The 19405-nt window shown below is 44.7% G+C and overlaps 3 protein-coding genes across 6 annotated transcripts in view; 2 read left to right on the top strand and 1 right to left on the bottom strand.

The window, feature by feature from the left end:
* The window catches only part of LOC135105818 (uncharacterized), a 21071-nt gene extending 17132 nt beyond the window's left edge, over positions 1-3939 (top strand). For 2 of the 3 annotated variants that reach the window (XM_064014406.1, XM_064014407.1), the window contains exons 5-11: positions 1-122; positions 389-550; positions 992-1209; positions 1302-1410; positions 1571-1677; positions 1810-1942; positions 2054-3939. The exon at positions 1-122 is cut by the window's left edge and continues 91 nt beyond it. In XM_064014406.1, coding sequence (XP_063870476.1) covers positions 1-122; positions 389-550; positions 992-1209; positions 1302-1410; positions 1571-1677; positions 1810-1942; positions 2054-2181 — 979 coding nt within the window. In that variant the 3' untranslated portion in view covers positions 2182-3939. The remainder of the gene's footprint in view (positions 123-388; positions 551-991; positions 1210-1301; positions 1411-1570; positions 1678-1809; positions 1943-2053) is intronic. The other variant, XM_064014408.1, reaches the window with a different exon arrangement.
* Positions 3940-4501: 562 nt separating this feature from the next.
* LOC135105814 (uncharacterized) lies at positions 4502-14005 on the top strand. The gene is made up of 8 exons (XM_064014396.1): positions 4502-4759; positions 8430-8642; positions 8927-9085; positions 9287-9507; positions 9736-9844; positions 11417-11517; positions 12237-12369; positions 12502-14005. The coding sequence occupies exons 1-8, from the start codon at positions 4717-4719 to the stop codon at positions 12585-12587; spliced, it is 1065 nt and encodes a 354-aa protein (XP_063870466.1). The 5' UTR covers positions 4502-4716; the 3' UTR covers positions 12588-14005.
* LOC135105813 (myosin light chain kinase, smooth muscle-like) lies at positions 13354-19096 on the bottom strand. Of its 2 annotated transcripts, none has more exons than XR_010271013.1 (10): positions 18567-19096; positions 18201-18452; positions 17925-18061; positions 17301-17520; positions 16775-16964; positions 16508-16666; positions 15759-15998; positions 15304-15478; positions 14600-14694; positions 13354-13924 (listed from the first exon to the last, which is right to left on the bottom strand). XR_010271013.1 is itself a non-coding variant. In XM_064014394.1 (10 exons), exons 1-10 carry the CDS (start codon positions 18832-18834, stop codon positions 13689-13691), a joined length of 1956 nt encoding a protein of 651 aa, XP_063870464.1. In that variant the 5' UTR covers positions 18835-19039; the 3' UTR covers positions 13354-13688. The 2 variants fall into 2 exon arrangements, 1 of the variants encoding a protein (XP_063870464.1); XM_064014394.1 differs by having other exon boundaries at positions 15759-15982; positions 18567-19039.
* Between the last annotated feature and the right edge of the window lie 309 nt (positions 19097-19405).

Here is a 19405-nt window from a genome sequence, read left to right as displayed (position 1 = left end):
CGTCATTCTGTGTCCCTACCAGCTGGCTGCAGGGGAGGAGGTGCAGCGGGTGTACTGGGAGATGTGGGATGATGTTGACCAAGTGGGTACCTATGAGTGGCGCCCTGCTAGCGGAGGACAAGGTAAGTACGAGTATGCCCTCCAATGTCAGCAGATGCAGGTGCTAAAGGGTGCCTTTGTCCCCCCCTCTCGCTGGTAATATACACGGATTCTTTTTTACTGTTCGTTTTACGTGATGCTTGTTATACAGGAAAGTGTGAAATACTAATGAAACTGCTTCATTTCAATGCAAAATTTTCGTGTACTACATTTTGACTTTGAATGCCAGAATTAGTGAAGCAATGAAATCAATGGGTACGCTTCCATTGGCAAAGTCCTCCTCCTGCAGCAGCCACCGGCAGACTGGAAGGGGTGGTGGAGCTGAATCGGGATGATGGTGCATTGCAACTGACCAAATTGAGGTACGACCTGGGTGGCGATTACTTGTGCGGCGTGGAACTCACCAACGGCCAGAGCAAGAGCTCCAGTAAAGAGCAAGTTTTTATAATAGGTGCGTCCCTTCTGGCAAACTGTATGTGTTCGCTGTGGGTGAGTCCTTCTGTTCAAACTGGAGGTGGTCATTGTATGTAGTGGTTCCTTCCACCAACACATTGCTATTCATAGGTCATTACATCCCCTTTCCATATTATTAAAAAGAAGAATAAGACATGAAGCAGATGTTGCTTTCTGAAAACAAACTCCATACACACTGTTCACTTCATTCCCATTACAGTTTTATGAAGTTCATGATTGAAAAGCAGTTAGTAGTGTGCCCTGAATATTGTTGCTTGTAAAGCTTTCGAAATGTTTTAATCAATATAATAAAAATTACTGTATTATATTAATTAACACATAACTAAAGCCTTTCAGTTAGCTATAATATACTGAATTGAACCAGAGTAGCTCCTTCATATATTGAAAGTTATCCTTTCTTTTTCCTTCGATTCTGCAGACATGAGTGGAAGCAGTTCTCACAGCTCTTACTTTGAACATTGTCGTGCCATCAATAGCTTCATATCACCAGCGACATATCCGGAGCCCACACTGCGTGCTGGACTATATTTAGAAGGGTCAGAGACATTCTATAAAGAGGTCTCCGGTAAAGACTGGATGAAGGTCGTGCATCCCAATGGCTCCATAACTTATTCATACGACAAAGTCAGCTTTGAGGTGCGTCACTCATGTTCCTTTGCCTTGCTGTGCCCGTCTCTCCCCGAGATGCAACAATCGACTTTGTCCAACTGAAACGAATTGTTTTCCAGATCGACAAGAACAGCCCCTCGGACGTTGTCTTCAAGTTGAACATGGGCTTTACCAAGTCCGACGGAAAGTACATTTCTATCAGCAGCTTCTCCAGCAGCAGCCCCTCATGTAGTGTTTATGAATCTCTTCATCTTATTATTATTTTTTTCTTTTTAAGTAGAAAGTATACAATAATTAAATAGTTTATGTAGAACAATACGTCGCCGTGTTATGAACATTTACCTAACAAAGTTTGCTGGTGCGAATGTGGCATGTTGAGTTTCCGCAGGGGATGAACATGGCTGCCCTGATGTGAAGGAGAAGGACCACAAGGGAGTGCGTTACTTCCCGGGCAACAATGTCGTCTGCCGCGGAGGACACAAGAACACGACGAAGGTGCGTTCATTTGAAAATCATTTGAAAATCAAAGCTCATGCACCTCTGGAGCACTTCCGAGTGTCTTGAAGAGAGAGAATTGATCACATCCTGCTGTTCGCAGGCCACTAATGCCGCGAGTTGTTCCCACAGGCCACAGTGACCTGCCAGGGCGGCTACCGGCCTGCCGGGAACGTGAACATCGTGGTGATGAGGTGTAACAGCATGAAGCTCGCTTGGCAGCCGGAGGAAGGCACGACTGCCACCTTTGACGACCTCAAGTGTGGTGGGTCTTGTAGATTTGTTATCTCTCTCTCTCTCTCTCTCTCTCTCTCTCTCTCTCTCTCTCTCTCTCTCTCTCTAATGATGAAGCTTCATTTCACTGTCTTTCTTGCAGTGGTGGACGACGGAAACGACGGAAACAGCAACAACAAGGCAGTCGTCAGCACTGGAAGCCCCAGCCTCGTTATGCTCTTCGCTTCTTTCTTTGGAGTCGGTCTTCTCTTCATTTCCAGTCGTCCGTAGGCTGTGTTACCAGTTACATGGTCACATAGCTAAACGGGCACCATGTCTCTGTGGTAGACTGTCAACTTAAACTTCTAACAGTTATTTTAGGACACCAGTATATTCTAACATTATGATGTAAAGATGCATCGGGATGGATACCTGTATGTAGGAAATCTGAAAAGAACCAAACTTGGTGACGTCACGGCGAGCAGCTGACGTCAAGAAGCAACCGTTATCGGCGGCTGGGTCACGGGCTCAAAAGTTAGAACTGGTCATTGTGATAGCCTACAGTCCTTCGTCTCCTGGTTCTGTCCACCACAGCGAGTGTTGGGAGGAAACAAGGCCCCTCAGTACTTTTTCTTTGAGTGACTATTAGGGCTTTTTGTGTGGTTGTGTGTGGTCAGCGACTTGCCTAATTCTATTTTCCCTGTGAATGCTGAGGCTGCGTAACACTATGGTCATACAGGAAGTAGAGCAGGGTTTAAGTTATTTACTGTAGCGATGGTTAAAAGTGAGGAGAATAAGTAATTCACTGACTGCACTAGACACTCTCTCTCTCTCTCTCTCTCTCTCTCTCTCTCTCTCTCTCTCTCTCTCTCTCTCTCTCTCTCTCTCTCTCTCTCTCTCTCTCTCTCTCTCTCATGATAGGATGTGTGTATTTTCTCATGTTCTAAAACACCGAGAAACTGGTCTGAGGGACCAAGTCAGCTGAAGGATCAAACTTCTCATAAGATGTTTCCTCCTATTTAAGTAAATTTCCAGGCACCACAAACACCTCCATAAGTCACCCCTATTTGGTCGCGTTTATTTCGGGTGGCGTGGGGAATTCACTGGAGCACACCTCTAGTTTCTCTTCCTTCATATGCTTCGTGGGGATATCCCCATTACTGTACACCAGTGTAGAGCCTTGCGATTTGAAACAAGGGGAATGTATCTATAAGGTTAAGTCACGAGAAGAAATCTTGTCCACTCAACGATGGTCCCAGACTGTCCCTGATGATGGCCGTGATTCAGATGGATTTTGGTCAGCTTGAATGTCCTTCCACCACATGTCCTGCTGTATTATGCCAGCTTGACGAATAGAATTGTACTGGCATGGCTCTACACACACTTCCAGTCCACAATCCAGTACTCACACGAGGACCCAATCTTCCCCTCGCGGCTTGCTTCATCACCTACCGACTTATAGTTAGCCCTTGTGTTCAGTCACCGCCTTTCATGCTCGCCTTCGCGATTGTCTCCCCGTTCTGAGATAGACTGTCGTGTCAGAAACTGATATTCAGAATGAGTATTTTTTTTTTTTTTTTGTCGTCACATCTGAAATACACACGCAATCCTTTTTCTTTACTTTAGTAAATCTACATCAGATAAGGAAACAGTCACCTCTGCAAACAACAGTTTTGACAAATCCTTGGATCGCAATCTCGAACATTTCGGCGTCTTATCTCGATACATATATTTATAAGATATTATTTAATCCGAAACAGCGCACCGATAGTGATGTTAACGTGATTATCCTAGAACATTTTTGTCACTAGGGAGTAAGGAATATTGTATGTGGTAATTGTGGTGTCATTATTTTATCGATTTTTTCCTTTGATTTCATCAATCTGTACCTTATGTGTGTGTGTGTGTGTGTGTGTGAAAACTGGAATGTTGACGCAATATATATATTTTTTACAAAGATCACTCACCTGTTAAAAGGTGACTTGAGTGATATAGACTCTTTCCTCTATCCATTATTATACCTTCGCATTAAAAGACTTGATAAACAAACTGGCGGCTGTTTTTTTTTTTTTTTCCTTCATAGCCTCGTCTTGCTGAAGGCGAGGTGAGCCTAGAGAGTTGAAAAACGTGATAATGATAATGATGGTGATGACGGTGATAGTGGTCATAGTGAAGAGAATAAGGGACCATTATTACTCCGGCGTTCTTTCCAGATTCCATGTTTTGCCACTTGTATCTGTGGGTGTGGGGAGGCGGAGGTGCTCACTGTCCATAGAGTGATGGTTGCCTTGGTGCGCCGCCTTCACTGAGGCTGTGCTGTGCTGAGCAAAGACCGGAACATAGAGGAGGAAAAACGTAAAGAAAAAAAATTAAGTTTATGTATCCCGGAACTTATCTTGTAGTCTCTCTCTCTCTCTCTCTCTCTCTCTCTCTCTCTCTCTCTCACACACACACACACACACACACACACACACATGTACCAATCGCCAGTAACCACACTCGAGCACTTCCCACAAACTGCCCCATTAAAGCAAAATTAGCAACGGAGGAACAGCCTCGTTATCTCGTGAGTCACTCGTTATCTTATCGCGTCCGGCCGCCTTCAGGCTGATCCTCCCACCACCTTACTCCGGTCCGGCAAACTTTCTCATCCCACTCGCGGCGGCGTTCCTTCCTCAGCGTCACTTTGCCACAGCTCCGCACATCGAGGCACGTCATGCTTCTCTGAGTGAAGGCAACACCAACTTCTCCCGACCTGTCAGTCCAAGGAAGCTGGATCAAGGAATAGTCGTGTAGGTCGTCACAAGCTCTCAACACCGCGGTACCATGAAGCTTTGGCTGTTCTTCCTTGCCAGTCTTGGAACACTAGGTAAGAGTAACTATGGGCCTCAGTAGCGCCTCAAGTTAAAGGCCTGGGAAGTGGTTTGTGAACGTCAATTGGTAGATGTATTCTCTTTCTGTACTTAGTGAAGCGCAGGTGTACGAAATAGTGCTGGTGAGTTACAGTACTATACAGTCATCTGGGGGGGAGGGGGGACTGAGCCTGTATTGTTGTGGTGCTGTAAGTCCTTGTGAAGAAGTCCTTGGTAGGAAGAAGTGTTCGTGGATTATTAAGATAGAACAATAGTGAGAGGAAGGATCAAGAGGAGGAGGAGGAGGAGGAGCAGGAAATACCAATAGATTTGTAGATACAGTAATTACAAGAAGAATGAGGAGGAAGGGGAAAGAAGAACAAAGATTAATGTGATGTAATGAAAACAGCAAGGAAAACAAGGAGGAGGAGGAGAAAGAAGAATTGATGTATTTACTGATATAGTAATTATGAATGAAGATTGAAAAGGAGGGGAGGAAGAAGAACGAAACTTAATGTAATGAATGTACTCGTGTAGTCACAACAAGCAAAACTACACGTCATGCTCAAGCTCTAAATCAAACCTTACTTTAATACCGTGACTTGCAATAGAGCAGAGTATACCAAGGAAACAACCACAGGTAACAGTTTATTTTTTTTTACACCTGAACTAGAACTGTACGCGCCTTATAAGTCGAGAGTTTTTTGTTAGGCTGCACATTGGGAGTTGAACCATTATCATTAACATTACTGCCATTGCGTCACGTCTAACTGTTGCGTTTCGAGGCTTAGACGATTGAAGGTCCCAGAAACACAAGGGCGGAGAGAAAATGCAGGAGGGTTCAGCAGTACGGGATCTGGCAAGGCGGGGCTGGTCGTGGCTAGAGAGGAGAGGAGCGGAGTAGGACGAGGCAGGGCTGGATTACAGGCGAGAGTAGATGAATGGGACGAGGCAGGACGGGGTTATGGAGGAGAGGAGCTGGCTGGCACGGGGCAGGGCGTTGCGAGGCGGGGTTAGGCAAAGCACATAGCGGCCACAATCTCTTGGCGTGATAAGATTTACAGGTCTGGCTTTATCGTTCTTCACTGCACGAGATTATTGTTAACTTAAAGATTTTATTAGATTTGCTTTGAGTTCGTTGATTATTTGATTGACTTTTTTTTTTTTTTTTTAGTTTACTGCCACGATTTTGCGTGCCCGCTTCCCCTCCCCCCCCCCACACACACACACACAAGATCTTCATAAATCCCTAAGCCATTCCAGCATTCTTGTCTGTAATTAATAGTCTGACTCTGATGTAAAAGAAAGAAAAGAAAAGAAAATATACAAATAAAACAATATTAACACTGCACGAAATTCACTAGATTAATAAAGATGTCAATAGAAGTGCGGGGGCGCGCGCACACACACACACACACACACACACACACACACACACACACACACACACACACACACACACGCGCGCGCGCGCGATAAAAGTAACAAAATCATTGCCCATATACACACACACACACACACACACACACAACTGCCCACCTGCGTTTTGTTTTGCCTCGGCGCCACACTTATCAACACTCACCGCCTCGGCGCCCCAGCCTGCCCGGGAGATCACTGATAAGGGGACAAAGCCGGCGTGTTATCGAGGCGGTGGACGCGGCAGCCAACGCCATCAGTAAAAAGTGTTCACAAAACACCCCGTCCAGTTTCACCTCAGGTGTGGAAGGAGCGGCTCTAGTAACCTTGACCATAATGAAATGAGGCGACACACACACGCTCTCAGCAGTCAGTTAATAAGAGTAACAGACGAATGATGAATTGATAAGCTCAGGTTCAAAAGATTATCTCTTTCTTGTCTAGCTTTACCTCACTGATATGTAAGTGAATGTGGGCAGTAAACGTGACTGTACCAGTAGGTTGAGTACGTACAGTGATACGTTGATAAACATAAATAGGGAAGGATCTGACATTCCCTGCCCCCTGGAAGACTTTCACCACAGAGCGCGGAGCTACATGAACCTGGTGTCACATCATAGAATCAATCATTGACTTCACAGTAAAATCATGGGGTGACCTTGGCCGGCAAATCATCACAAGACAACACATGCAAGTGTATAACAATAAGTTTACCCTGACACTTAAAACACAATGCCTACGTATTTGTCTTGTAATCAGTTTTAGTGAGGGAGAGGTAAATATGTAAATTTATTCCGAATTGACGTGATAGAACAATTAAGGTCAACCAAATTCATAAAACATCTTTGTGATCACTTCTGGTCTGATACGTAACTATCTGGCGCGTACACTTCGAACATAAGAACATAACAAAAAAAAGAGAAGCTGTAAGAAGCCGTCAAGCTTTCATGTGGCAGCCCCTGCATGAAACATACCTATCTATCTATCATCCTCTTTTAATCTTCTTTCAATGTTCCTTAATAACTTGGCACTAACTTGATCACCGAATCTATTCCATTCATCTACCACTCTATTTAAGAAGCAATTCCTTCCTATCTCTTTTTTTAAATCTAACCATATGAAGCTTGAGCCCATTATTTCCTGATTACTGGTCCTGAATATTTTGCTCATGTCACCCTTTCTCTATCTCTATACCACTTAAATACCTCTATCAGATTCCTTTGAGTTTCCTGCCACGGTTCACTCCCCAGAGACAACTTCTTATGATCAGTTTATCCTGCGTTCATATAGTTTTCTCAGTGCTTCCATGATGCTGTGAAGGGAAACATGACATAACGAAAATAAATCAAGAACAAACGTAGGATGGCGCTCAGTACAACTAATAAATAAACTCAGTAGAATATTAAGGTGTAATGCCAATGGGCTTCTTTTTTTTTTACGGTATACAAACTCAGGGAGATTAAAAGGATTAAGGTATAAACATAATAAATCTTGCTAATCTTAATTCATAGAGATAAAAGAGGGTAATTAAAAAAGGGGATTATCTCAAGAGGTAGTTAATTCCTCTTCTCTGATGCGGCAATTAATTCATATTGTGGAAAAGAACATAATGAAGAAGGTACAGTGGATGACATTTTTAAATTTGCCGATGTAGGTAATGAAAGAGTGAAAATCATAAATAAAACGTGGTAGAATGAAGTACGAGTAAGAGACTCTAGTGCAAGCTTTTATTTACTTCTCTTAGGACAAACGAAAACCATAATGAACGAAATTTTAATTTTGGAAATATAAAAAATGAATGGGCAAAATCAATGACACATTCAACAGACTGAAAATAAGTGTTGCAACTTTTCATTATTTCATCTTAGTCAAAAAAAAAAAAAAAAGGAAACTTGGTAAAGAACTTTATAACCTTGCCAAGTGTAATGGATTAGTGAATGAATGAATGAAAATCCTGAATAACTTACTTATCAGTATACATGAGCAAAAGACTGCACTGCATTTATTCCCTTTTCTTGAGGCGTTTCTTACGAGTATATATAGTGGCACGTGAAAACTGTACTTTTGGACTCTTTCCCGTCTGTCTTAACCTAACTCCTCACCAGCACAACTACTCCCATTCAGTTTAAACTCCCTGTGTGAGTGTGAATGGAACCTGAAAGTTCGAAGATTGATGATAGAAAAATTGAATTAATAGTTCTGGTGCCGCTACAAAAGGCGCCATTAGTTTGAATATAATTTTTTTTCCCCCCTTTTCCGACACGTACCCAGCCGTGACCTCCGCGCTCAGGGTGGGTCCGGTGCGTCTTCCTCATAACAACCGCTTCATCAACTATACGAAGGGAGCCTCGCCCGACAACAGCCTGCTGGAGTGTGTGCACCAGCTGGATGAGGAGGAGCAGGTGGCCACGGTGTCCTGGATGCTCTGGGACGCCGGTAACATTGTGGGATCCTTTGACTGGCATACCGCCGACCCTGCAGCAGGTAGATAAAGTATTGATGCCTTCGTGTGTAGCGGCTTGCAGTCATGGAACCTTATTCTTCAACATTTTGGTTTTTTATCCCGAATTCTTTCTAGTCTCTAGTGGAAGCTAATGTGTTTTAAGGATTTTCGACAAATGTAGTCAAAATTTAACAAGATTCCTGTATCATCAACTGGAAAACCACCCATAAAACCCCGACTAATCATCACTGTGGCCTTTGAAAATAGTTTACCATGGGAGCCAAATGTGTTTCAAAATACGAAGCCTTAATTTCTCCTGGCACAGCCACCGGGAAGCTCGAGGGAGTAGTGGCGCTGGACCGAGACGATGGGTCCCTGGAGCTGCTCGATCTGAGGCATGACTTGAGCGGCGAGTATTCCTGCGCTGTGACGCTCACCAACGGGAAGAGCATTGAGGCTGGCAAGTGGGAGGTGTTGGTCGTGGGTATGTCTTCAATTGCCCTCCACTTATCCCACACACACCACTGGCAACGCTTCTCATGAAATAATGCATAAGTAGATTTTCTGTTTCTGTGTACTTTCATTAACAAAAAACTGAATACCTCAATTAGGAAGATTTATTGACATTATTTTCTTTTTTGTGTGTGTTCCTTACATTACTCTGTTTGTACTCTGTTTCTGTCAGAAAGCATTTCGCAGCTGTCCGCTCTGCATCGATCACTCTCGGGCTGCACCTACTCCTCCAACTTCTCCACACTGGCCACGTTCCCCAAGCCTACTGTGCGCGCCGGCCTGTACTCGGAGTCCTTGGGAGGCTTCTACAAGGAGATTCCCGAGGCTCAGTGGCTTGTTCAGAAGTACGACAACGGATCTTACACTTACTCTTACAGCAACGTCGCCTTCGAGGTGAGGAGGTGACTGTGAGTGTGGCAGTGTGTATTTCCGTTTTCCATTCCTCCCCATTTTGAAAGGTACCGCTGCCCCTAAATTGAGATGGCACCATTGAGTTCTCACGGAGCTGGTATCCAATGTCACCATGACCCATATTCACAATAAGGGAAAGATAATCTTGTTCTTGGTGTGTATGGTGATGCGTTTAAAGGATGGCGTGTATTTATCAGTGTGTGTTCGCAGCTCAACGCCGACACGCCCGTGGACGTGAGCTTCTACGTGACGGTGGGGGTTATGAAGAATGACAGCAACTACATCCCCATCAGCTCAGCCATGGATAAGCACATCATCCGTGAGTGTTGGCAGCATGTCTCAGAGTCAGCTTGGATGCTCCTGACGTATATAATTAGATACTTGCAGGTATTCGTGTAGTTCATCCATGCTGTACTGGAAGACAAGCTCGAAGCAATGAGATAATGAAGCTTGGCATGCTCAGTGGCTCATGAACGTTTCTACTTTCTACTTACTCCTCATGGCCGTGACAGTAACCAATCTCTCTCTCTCTCTCTCTCTCTCTCTCTCTCTCTCTCTCTCTCTCTCTCTTTTAATGTGCTTATATACTGCCCAGACTTAAAAAAGGCTTTGAGAAACTTCCCCCGTGCCCTAGCAAGACCAAACAAGTTAAATATTTGCCTTTACCTCCTTCCCCCTCGATCGTTCAGTATTTACAGTTTGTCCTAAGGTTAGAATCAAAGGTCACGCCACCTTCTTCATTCATTTGTCAGATTTCCGTGAATTTCTGTTCACTGTAGTGACGTGTACGTAATTCTGATGGTTTCTTACAGCTTCCTTTAGGTTCTTTTGTTCTTCAGCGCGTCACATTAAGAGGCGGGAGTCAAACACTTCACGGGAGAAACAGACGGGTGGTAATGATAACTGTTATAAAGGAGAGTTGTGGAGAGGATTTGGTGGATGATGCCTTGAGTATGGTTAGTAACGCCGTGGGTAAGGTGAGAGTAGCGTCATGTGTATGGGAGGCTAAGTGACGCCGTGGGTATAGTGAGAGGCTGTAGATAAGGTAGGTGGCGCTGTGGGTATGGCGATGGACGTGGCGTGGGTATAAATAGACCAACCTACAGGGATTCCCACTGCGTACCCTCTTGGCATGACGTAAGGAGTGTAAACAAGAGTAGTGGGCGTCGTGGTCCTAATCACTCACACACTTCCTTTCTCTTGTTAAGTGTTGTCCTTCACTACAGTCCATTGTTATGTAAATTACGAGTGTTACCATCATAACCTTATTAATTATTTTTTACCGGACCTAACGTGATAGAACAGCTACGTACAGTGTCCCAACTGATCACTGAGCATCCTTTTATATAAGAAATTGTAACGGTAATGGCATGTGATAGTTTTTTTTTTTTTCTTCTTCTTTTGGTAGCTTTGTGGTTCATTGTCTCTCTTCAGTATTCCTTGTCTTAGAGTCAGACTAGCGTATTATTTTTTTTTTTTTTTTTTCACATGTACTGTTTTGATAATTTTCTGCTTCTCCTTCCTCTTCTTCTTCTTCTTCTTCTTCTTATTATTATTATTATTATTATTATTATTATTATTATTATTATTATTATCATTATTATTACGTTATATTTTATAGTTAAATGTAGGTATTATTATATTTTGTCACATCCTTTATTTATTTATCTATTTGTGTATTTTATTTTATTTTTGTGTGTATGATTATCTCCGACCTGTATGGGACTGAATAAGGTGTTTTCTCCATCACTCCTACACTCATTCAATTAACTTCCTCATTTTTTTTCCTTTTTTTTTTTATTTCATTTATTTATTTATTTTATTTTTTTTCTTTTCCATGATAGGTTCATAATCATTGCTTACTGACACTCCTCTTCCCCTGCGGCAACAGTGCACCAGCTGGGGTGTCCCGAGCCTCGGGTGGAGGCGTACCAGCACGTGGAGTACCACCGGGACACTATCACTTGTCGCGGGGAGCACAAGGAGGCGGAGGTGAGGGAGTGCAAGGCTGCGGCTCACGGAGGTGATGTTCATTCGCTCCAGGACATTTTTCCCACAACATTTTTCCCGAAAACTTTTTTCCCCACAGCATTTTCCCAGTAGCATAATAATGATAATAATAATAATAATAATAATGATAATAATAATAATAATGATAATTATTATTATTATTATTATTATTATTATTATTATTATTATTATTATTATTATTATTATTATTATTACTATTATTATTATTATTATCATAATAATAATGATAATAATAATAATAATAATAATAATAATAATAATAATAATAATAATAATAATTATAATAATTATGATAACACCAACAACAACCATTCAATGGAGCACCAGGTCAAAAATGTGAGAAAACGTTGGTAACCAGCACTACGCAGTTTGGCCTCTCCATTACGACACATTTTCGAGTTTTTCACACCTCAGCCAGTACCAGCAACTTTACCAAACATAATATTACCACATATGTGAAATAAACAAGACTGGTATGGCTCCTTGATCAGCTGAGACACTTTTTTAGAATTTACTTCACCTCAACAAACACCTGAAACTCTAAGTAGCGTAACAAAACCACATAGTTAACTCACGTATTCATTTAGAACTTAAGAACGAAAGGGAAGCTGCGAGAAACCGTCAGGAGGCAGTGAAGCTTCTGATGCAGTGGTGGGAGTAGTGATCTTTCCTTCCATCAGGCCATCGTGACGTGCAAGGAAGGTTTCAAGGCAGACGGCGACGTGGAGGAAGTGCTGATCAGGTGCGATGAGATAACGCTGATGTGGGTACTGGAGAACGGAACACCGGCAAAGAGGGAGCATCTGCAGTGTGGTGAGTCTCTCTCTCTCTCTCTCTCTCTCTCTCTCTCTCTCTCTCTCTCTCTCTCTCTCTCTCTCTCTCTAATATTTTTTACTATCGCCCTATCCTCATGAGACATTCCAACGCTTCTTCTCCTCCTCCCAGTTATCGACGGCGCCTCCAGTACCGCCTCAGTTTCCACTGCGCTGCTCTGCGTCGCCCTCGTCTTCCAAAAGTTCCTGCTCCCCTAGGCGACAGGACGATGTGGGATCCGGCAGAAGAGTGACTCCGTTCATGCCACAGAATCATGAGTCAGATCAGGCGATTACTTTGCGTACATACTAGATAATGCCTGCATGAATCTGGCCTGCATCTAGACACGAGCACTGAATATATATATATATATATATATATATATATATATATATATATATATATATATATATATATATATATATATATATATATATATATATATATAATGTATGCAACGCCTAGATTTCTTCGCTTAGAGTAGAGTAGATGCACGGAAACTATGATTGATGTTCGTAGTTAGACAAATTTAGTACTTTTATTTTTTACGTAGAGAGCACATTTGCACCAAAGACGCAACTGGTTTGAATTAAAGGCACTAATTTTTGGTACACACCTGGTTAATTGCATCCCATGACCTGCTTCATGACGCAGATAGTAGTGTATGTCAATATTTTTTTCGTCACAGGACCTTTCTGACAGTATTTTATAAGGGGAGCTTTGAGTCTTGTGTCCGCGTGGATCCCGCCAGTCTTGTTTAGGTAGACAAGAGTGAATTGTGTTATGTCTGTGATAAAGTTCAAATGAGGGACGTGTAGTGTCCAGGGTGCTTAGCTAAGACTGTGTGTCCTCTGATTGTTTTCACTCACCACGGGTTGGCAGAGGGTCGTCGTGCCGTGGTGAGTACGCCACGCCGCACCCTTACCCGTCTTGGCGAAAATCATGTAAAGTTCAAAATCTTCGTGGAAAGTTCAAAATCTTAGAATATATGTATTATAGTTTAATAATAAAGTTTTTTTTTACATTTTCTTCGCTGTGGTGCACCAAGCGGCATGAAGTATATATAAGTTTTCTCGCTTACGCATGCAAGGAAATAACCTTACGCCAAGTACGAGTGTCACAAGATAAATACGGCTGTTAACGAGGTGAAAACCCACATTCTTTGCAGATGATCAGTTAGCAGCTTAGTAAAACACAGCTCACGAAAGAGAGTGTATGCAGACATTCATTTCCATTGAGGCTGGACTGGAGACTCGTTCGTCAGGGAACAAGACTCCGAGATCAAAATGGTATGGAGGTATCGCTGCTCACCTGGAGACTCACTTGAGGCGACACAGGAAGTACCGCTTGGAGTGGCAGGGGAGAGCCGTGGCGAGGTAGCCTTGGTAGCCATCGAACATGAGGCACCAGTCCCCTTTGGCGGCTCGGCGTTCAGATGGCCTGCGGTGCTGCGACGCCCAGATACCCGGCGACACTGGCGACCCATCCAGCCACTGCCACTCCCCTCCGTTGTTCTCTCGTCCGCCGACCCAGAATGGCCAGCGTGTATTGCTCGCTGTCAAAACGAAATGTGAATTAGAGGTTAGACGTAATTAAAGGAAATAAAATTATGTAAGAATAAAACCGGCGAAGCTTCCGCTGCGTGTAAATAAATACCTGGAGTCTGGCCAAAACACATCGCGCAGTCCCTGCTCTCAAATAAAACCAGGAAAATTTCTCAAAAATGTTGCCTAATTAGATTTCGAAGGTTTCTTATTATCATAAACAATTCAAGTCTTCAGAACTGATAAAAAAAAAAAAAGAAGATTACCAGTGAAAGAGGTGACAGTGTGAAGATACTGATTAACTCTTGCATCAGTGATATGGATAGCATAAGGATAAGAGTGCACAGAAAGTTTTTGCGTAGCGAGGCCGCTAGAAGAGAAAAGTATGCAGTCAGCATATCCTGATGAACAGTAGCCATGAAAATGATGGTAAAAATAGCAAGAAATTAAACGACTTCCTCGTATACCGGAGCCTTAACCATAATAATACAGTGCTGTGATTATCACGACAAACTACTCATACAGAGCTATGAGTATAATCCCTAAACTCACATTTACTTAGACCAAAGAAGAGATAATGATAATAGTAACGTTTCATACAATAAGGAAATAGAAAATTCTTGACATATCGATCTCTGACATAAGATTTAACAAACATCGTCCGTGAGTGTGGCTGAGTTACTCACACGTGGAACTCCAGCTGAGGCCGTAGCGCGCCTCCAGGAAGTCTTGTAGAACGCGTTTGCCCTCACCCTCCCAAGCCAGCTGTCCGCCCTGCCGCCTGCATGGGTTGAGAATGCAAGAATTGGGCATGACTACCTCGGACTGTTTGGTGTGTGTTGGAACAATTTTAACTTAAGAATGGTAAAACGTAGCAGAGCAGACAAAATACTGGGTGAATTAGATGTTTTGTTGGGGTAGCCTGGAGTAAAGGGACAGCAGACTGAGGTGAGGTGGGGGTGGAAGTGGAGGAGGACGAGGATGAGGATAAAAATGAGAATGGAAATTAAAATGAAAATGAGGAGGAGAAGTAGGAGAATGAGAGGGGGAGAAGGAGAAGTAAAAGAAGGAAGAAGAAAAAGAGGGAGTAATTATAAGACAAAAAGAAATATAGTGGTTAACAGTAACACTGAAAGTTAAGGAAAGATTTTGAGACCAAGAAAAGTACTAAATAAAAAGATTTAAAAAACACCTGAGAGGGAAAAACGAGGAATAGCAAGAAAGAGCAGAGAAGAGAAGAGAAGAAGAAAGGAAGGAAGGACTAGGAGAATGATACACGAATAAAGTAGAGTAGAAAAGGAACGCGAGGAAGGAATAAATAACAGACAGAGGAAAAATGGAGAAACGCACACACACACACACACACACACACACACACACACACACACACCTGCAGTACTCGGCGGCGTCCTCCCAGTTGAGCTTCATGTGTGTGATCTCCAGGACACACACGAACTTCTGGATCCTCTCGAAGGGCGGGGGGCAGTAGTCCAGCTGGAGGGGGAGCGTCGTGGTGGTGGTGGTGGTGGTAGTGGTGGTAGTAGCGGCTGAGGTGGTGTCGGCTTCTGTACCACGAAAGGTTAATAGAGAAACTTGCCATTAATTAGTGACACGATAAATTCATGGTGGTAATGATTTTTTTAGGTTACCATTGGGAGGAAAAGTGGACATGGGAAGGACAAGTAATAAATGATGATACAAAATTACAGAAGGACAACAGTGTAGAAAAAGCAATAAGTTAAAACAAATAATATGTAGTAGATAACTACTACTACTGTTACTACTACGTTAAACAGTGTCAATGGGTGTGTTGTGCATCGATGAGCGTGTCTGCGTGTTTCCTACCTTCCCACACAATGAGGGTGGCACTGGCGGAGGCCACATCGAAGGGGGTGGAGGCGCGACACGTGTACTCGCCCGAGTCCTCCACCTTGACGAGGGTGATCACCAGGGCGTTGTTTGAACTGACGAACCTCCTGCTGGTAGGGTCGGCGGAGACGTTCAAAGTGACGCCATCCTTCAGCCACTCCACCAGTAGCGGCGTCCCCTCGTCCCCTTTGGCTCGACACCTGCACCACACAGCACCTGAGGTCACAGCGGGTCACAGCAGTATTTTACAGCACACATGTTTGCACTTGATGTGTTGGAAAAGGTGACGATACTATTATTTTTAGTCGACGAATTGTTTTGTGCTTTGTTGTGGAATGTTTTTTTTTTTTTAATTAAGGAAACAATCGAAAAATACGTGAGGACAATGTTTCTAATGGCCGCAGCACCGCCCAGGTTATGTTAGATTATGTGACATTACGAATATTTTAGTCGACGAACTGTTTGGTGTGATGTTGCGGAGCGTGTTTGACGATGAAAGCTATTTGAAAACGTGAGAATATTTTTACTACCCACAACACTCATCAAGTTAGGTCAAGTTAAAGTTACGTCATGTTAGGTTAGGTTAGGATGCCCCATGAGTATTTTGATAGACGAACTGTTTAATGTGATGTGAAATGTTTAAACAACGATGCTGTGTTACACTACACCCTCGCGCACACTGGCTGCGTCACCACACACGCGTAACAATTTCAGTGCACATTCACCTGAACATTGTGTCTTCCCCCACGAGTAGCTCTTTGTTCCGAGGCGTCCTTAGTATCTTGGTGGGTTGGCGCACCGTCAGCAGCGCCTCGCTGTCCACTTGTCCCTTAGAATTGACGCCTTCACACACGTACCTGCCCGCGTCACCTCGCCTCACGCCCCTGCAGATAGAAACAGAGAGACAGAAAAAGAAAGAGAAAGAAGACGAGGCATTCGATAATAGGAAAGAAAATGTCCCCCCAGAAGACGAAGAGCAAAGGAAAACTCACCTTATGATCAAGTCCCCTGCAGGAGTGATCTGATGGCGCGCGGAGGACGACACCTGTAGATTGTTTCTGGTCCAGGTGATGGAGGGCCGCGGGTGACCTGAGACCCGGCAAATGAAGGTCACGTCCTGGCCCTCCACCGCCAGTCTGTCGCGCGGAGAGTGTTTGAAGCACGGCGGTGAGGGTGCTGGGTCTGTGGAGGCCGACAGGGAGGTGTTTGTGTGTGTGTGTGTGTGTGTGTGTGTGTGTTTCAGTTCTTTGGAGCATCTGTTTGATAGTCTATTATCTCGTTTCGTCTCTCTCTCTCTCTCTCTCTCTCTCTCTCTCTCTCTCTCTCTCTCTCTCTCTCTCTCTCTCTCTCTCTCTCTCTCTCTTCTTTTTCTTCTTCCCTTCCTGTCCCTTTAACTAGCCATGCCTTCAGTTTTTTTTTTTTTTTGTCCCTTCCTCCCTCCCAATGTCCCTTGCCCATCTACCCTTGTCCCTCATCTTTCATCATTCCTTCACGCGTCCAACCCTCCTTCCTCCTCACCCAGAACTGTCAGCCAGATGGTTTGGCGGACAGCAGGAGTCGTGGACAGGTTACACTCGTAGGCGCCCTCGTCCTCGCGCCTCACGTCCTTCAGAAACAGGCGGTAATACTTCAGATCCTCGTCGGCAAAGTCCACAGCGATCCTGTCTTCATTTGCCACTACTATGTGTCTTCCCTGCGACAGCCAGTTTTGGTCGCGCACTCTGATCCACACGGCTTGCTGGGGAAGGAGAGAGAGAAAGAAAGAGAGAGAGAGAGAGAGAGGAGGAGCGGGTGGTAGTGTCAGAGGAAGAGAGAGAGAGAGAGGAGTAGGAGGAGCATGCGGTAGTGTCAAAGAGGAGAGACAGGAGGAAGAGCGAGGGAGTCAGAGAATGAGTGATGGTGTTTAGTTACGATAAGAATAAACCTTGTGATTGGTGACTGAATGGTGATCAGAGAGAGAGAGAGAGAGAGAGAGAGAGAGAGAGAGAGAGAGTAACTGAATACAGCTACGTGAAAGTGAGAATGGCGGTGAATGGGTGACAGGGTGCTTGGTAGTGAGTGAGTTCCCTGCAGCCCCTGGGTGTCTGGGTGAGAGTGTGAGTGACGGTGCTCTTCCCCATGCTCACTGGACGCCGAGCCTACCTCGGGGTCCTGCAGGTGGTCCAGGCGGCAGCGGAGCACAGCCTTGGAGCCGAGGCGCGCCGTGACGTTAGTGCTGTGGCGGAGCTCAGTGTCTCCCTCCTCCTTTTCTTCATCATTCTCCGTACACTCCTTCCTGTCTGTAGATAGGTGTTGTTTCATGCGAGTAAAAAGGTTTACTCAGCCTCTTAAAATGGTTTGATAATGAGGAAGTCAGACGCATCTATTCCTGTACTTATCTATGCCACTCTATCACCGAGAGGACACACACATTCGTACTTGTGGGTGGTGTGGTGGTGGTGGTGGTGGTGGTGGTGGTGGTGGTGGTGTCAGGCCCAGGCGAGGCCTTCCCGCCACACAGGCTGCTGGAGTCGGCTAGGATGGAGTACACCTGAGTGAGATTTCTCATGGCCTCCAACAAGTTCTCCATTCCAGTGACTCCTCTTTCTTCATCATCATCACCTGCGTCAGCACCCAGAGTCCCGTTCCTGTTCTCATCACATGACGCTTTCTCCCTCGAGGTGCGGGTGTCTGTCGAGGAGATCCGCCACTCAGTACCCTCGCCAGAGCACAGGGAGTGGCTGTCTCCAAACAGTTTCGATGGGCTAACCAAAGATCATGTTGTCCCCAATACCCGCTGCTCACCTGCGTCATGGCTGTCTCCCCCAGAGTCCAGGCGGTCGGCGAGGATCTGCACCTGCGCCTCCAGCTTGACCAGACGCACCTTGATGCTCAGTGTGTGGTAGCGAAGGTTCTGCAGCAAGTCCCATTGACTGGCAAGCGCCCCTCGCACTTCCTCCATGAACTGATCTAGTTGTGCCCCTTTTCTCTGCTTCCCGTCCTCCCCCACTGCCTCGCCCACCAGCAGCATGACTGGGAGAAGGCAGAGGAGGAGGGGCGCGGCGAGCCTCATGGTGTGGTGGAGGCCTCACCTTTTCACAACCACAAGTCACACATTACTTTCAGTCACAACTCGATCCCCTGACTCCCACGTGTCGCCTCGCAGCGCCCCGGCCAGATTGCTGCTATCTGATAGTGGATGGCGTCGTTAACAAAACACTCGCGGGTGGTTATCGCCGCGATACGGAGGGTCAACGGCCAACAGGGATGAGAGCACTCGCCACGCCGCAGCATCACTCCCGTGTGTCTGGCCCCTTCAGGGCACAGTGCGCGCGTGTGATGTAATAGTTTTCACTTATTTTGTTATCAATGAAGAGCTCTTTCGTAGCTCTAACTATATTATGCAAATGAGAGGTCAGTGACATAATATCATTGATCTTCCTTGTCTGTTACACTATGATTTTTCAATTCATCAGTAAGAACACATTTGGTTGCATTCTACGTTTTGTCGTAAAACGGATTGATTATATATGGAGGTAAGAGCGATCAAAGTGTTTGGCGTTGCGGCATTGTGTGGTGCAGCCTCACTCAGAAGGACGAGGAGGAGGAGGAGGAGGAGGATGTCCCTGCAGTCGAGAAATGAA

The sequence above is a fragment of the Scylla paramamosain genome, chromosome 12 (assembly GCF_035594125.1).
Source record: "Scylla paramamosain isolate STU-SP2022 chromosome 12, ASM3559412v1, whole genome shotgun sequence".
Taxonomy (NCBI): Eukaryota; Metazoa; Arthropoda; class Malacostraca; order Decapoda; family Portunidae; genus Scylla; species Scylla paramamosain.
This window is presented reverse-complemented; position numbering and strand designations above follow the sequence as displayed.

Bases quoted from the DNA above. Each gene is read 5' to 3' on its own strand.
- LOC135105814 (XM_064014396.1), top strand. From the start codon at position 4,717: ATGAAGCTTTGGCTGTTCTTCCTTGCCAGTCTTGGAACACTAG. The intron at 8,643-8,926 runs GTAGATAAAGTA...CTCCTGGCACAG, and splicing joins TACCGCCGACCCTGCAGCAG to CCACCGGGAAGCTCGAGGGA. The intron at 9,845-11,416 runs GTGAGTGTTGGC...CTGCGGCAACAG, and splicing joins CATGGATAAGCACATCATCC to TGCACCAGCTGGGGTGTCCC.
- LOC135105813 (XM_064014394.1), bottom strand. From the start codon at position 18,834: ATGAGGCTCGCCGCGCCCCTCCTCCTCTGCCTTCTCCCAGTCATGCTG. The intron at 14,695-15,303 runs GTGTGTGTGTGT...CAACCCATGCAG, and splicing joins GACGCCGCCGAGTACTGCAG to GCGGCAGGGCGGACAGCTGG. The intron at 13,925-14,599 runs GTGAGTAACTCA...TCGTTTTGACAG, and splicing joins CCTCAGCTGGAGTTCCACGT to CGAGCAATACACGCTGGCCA.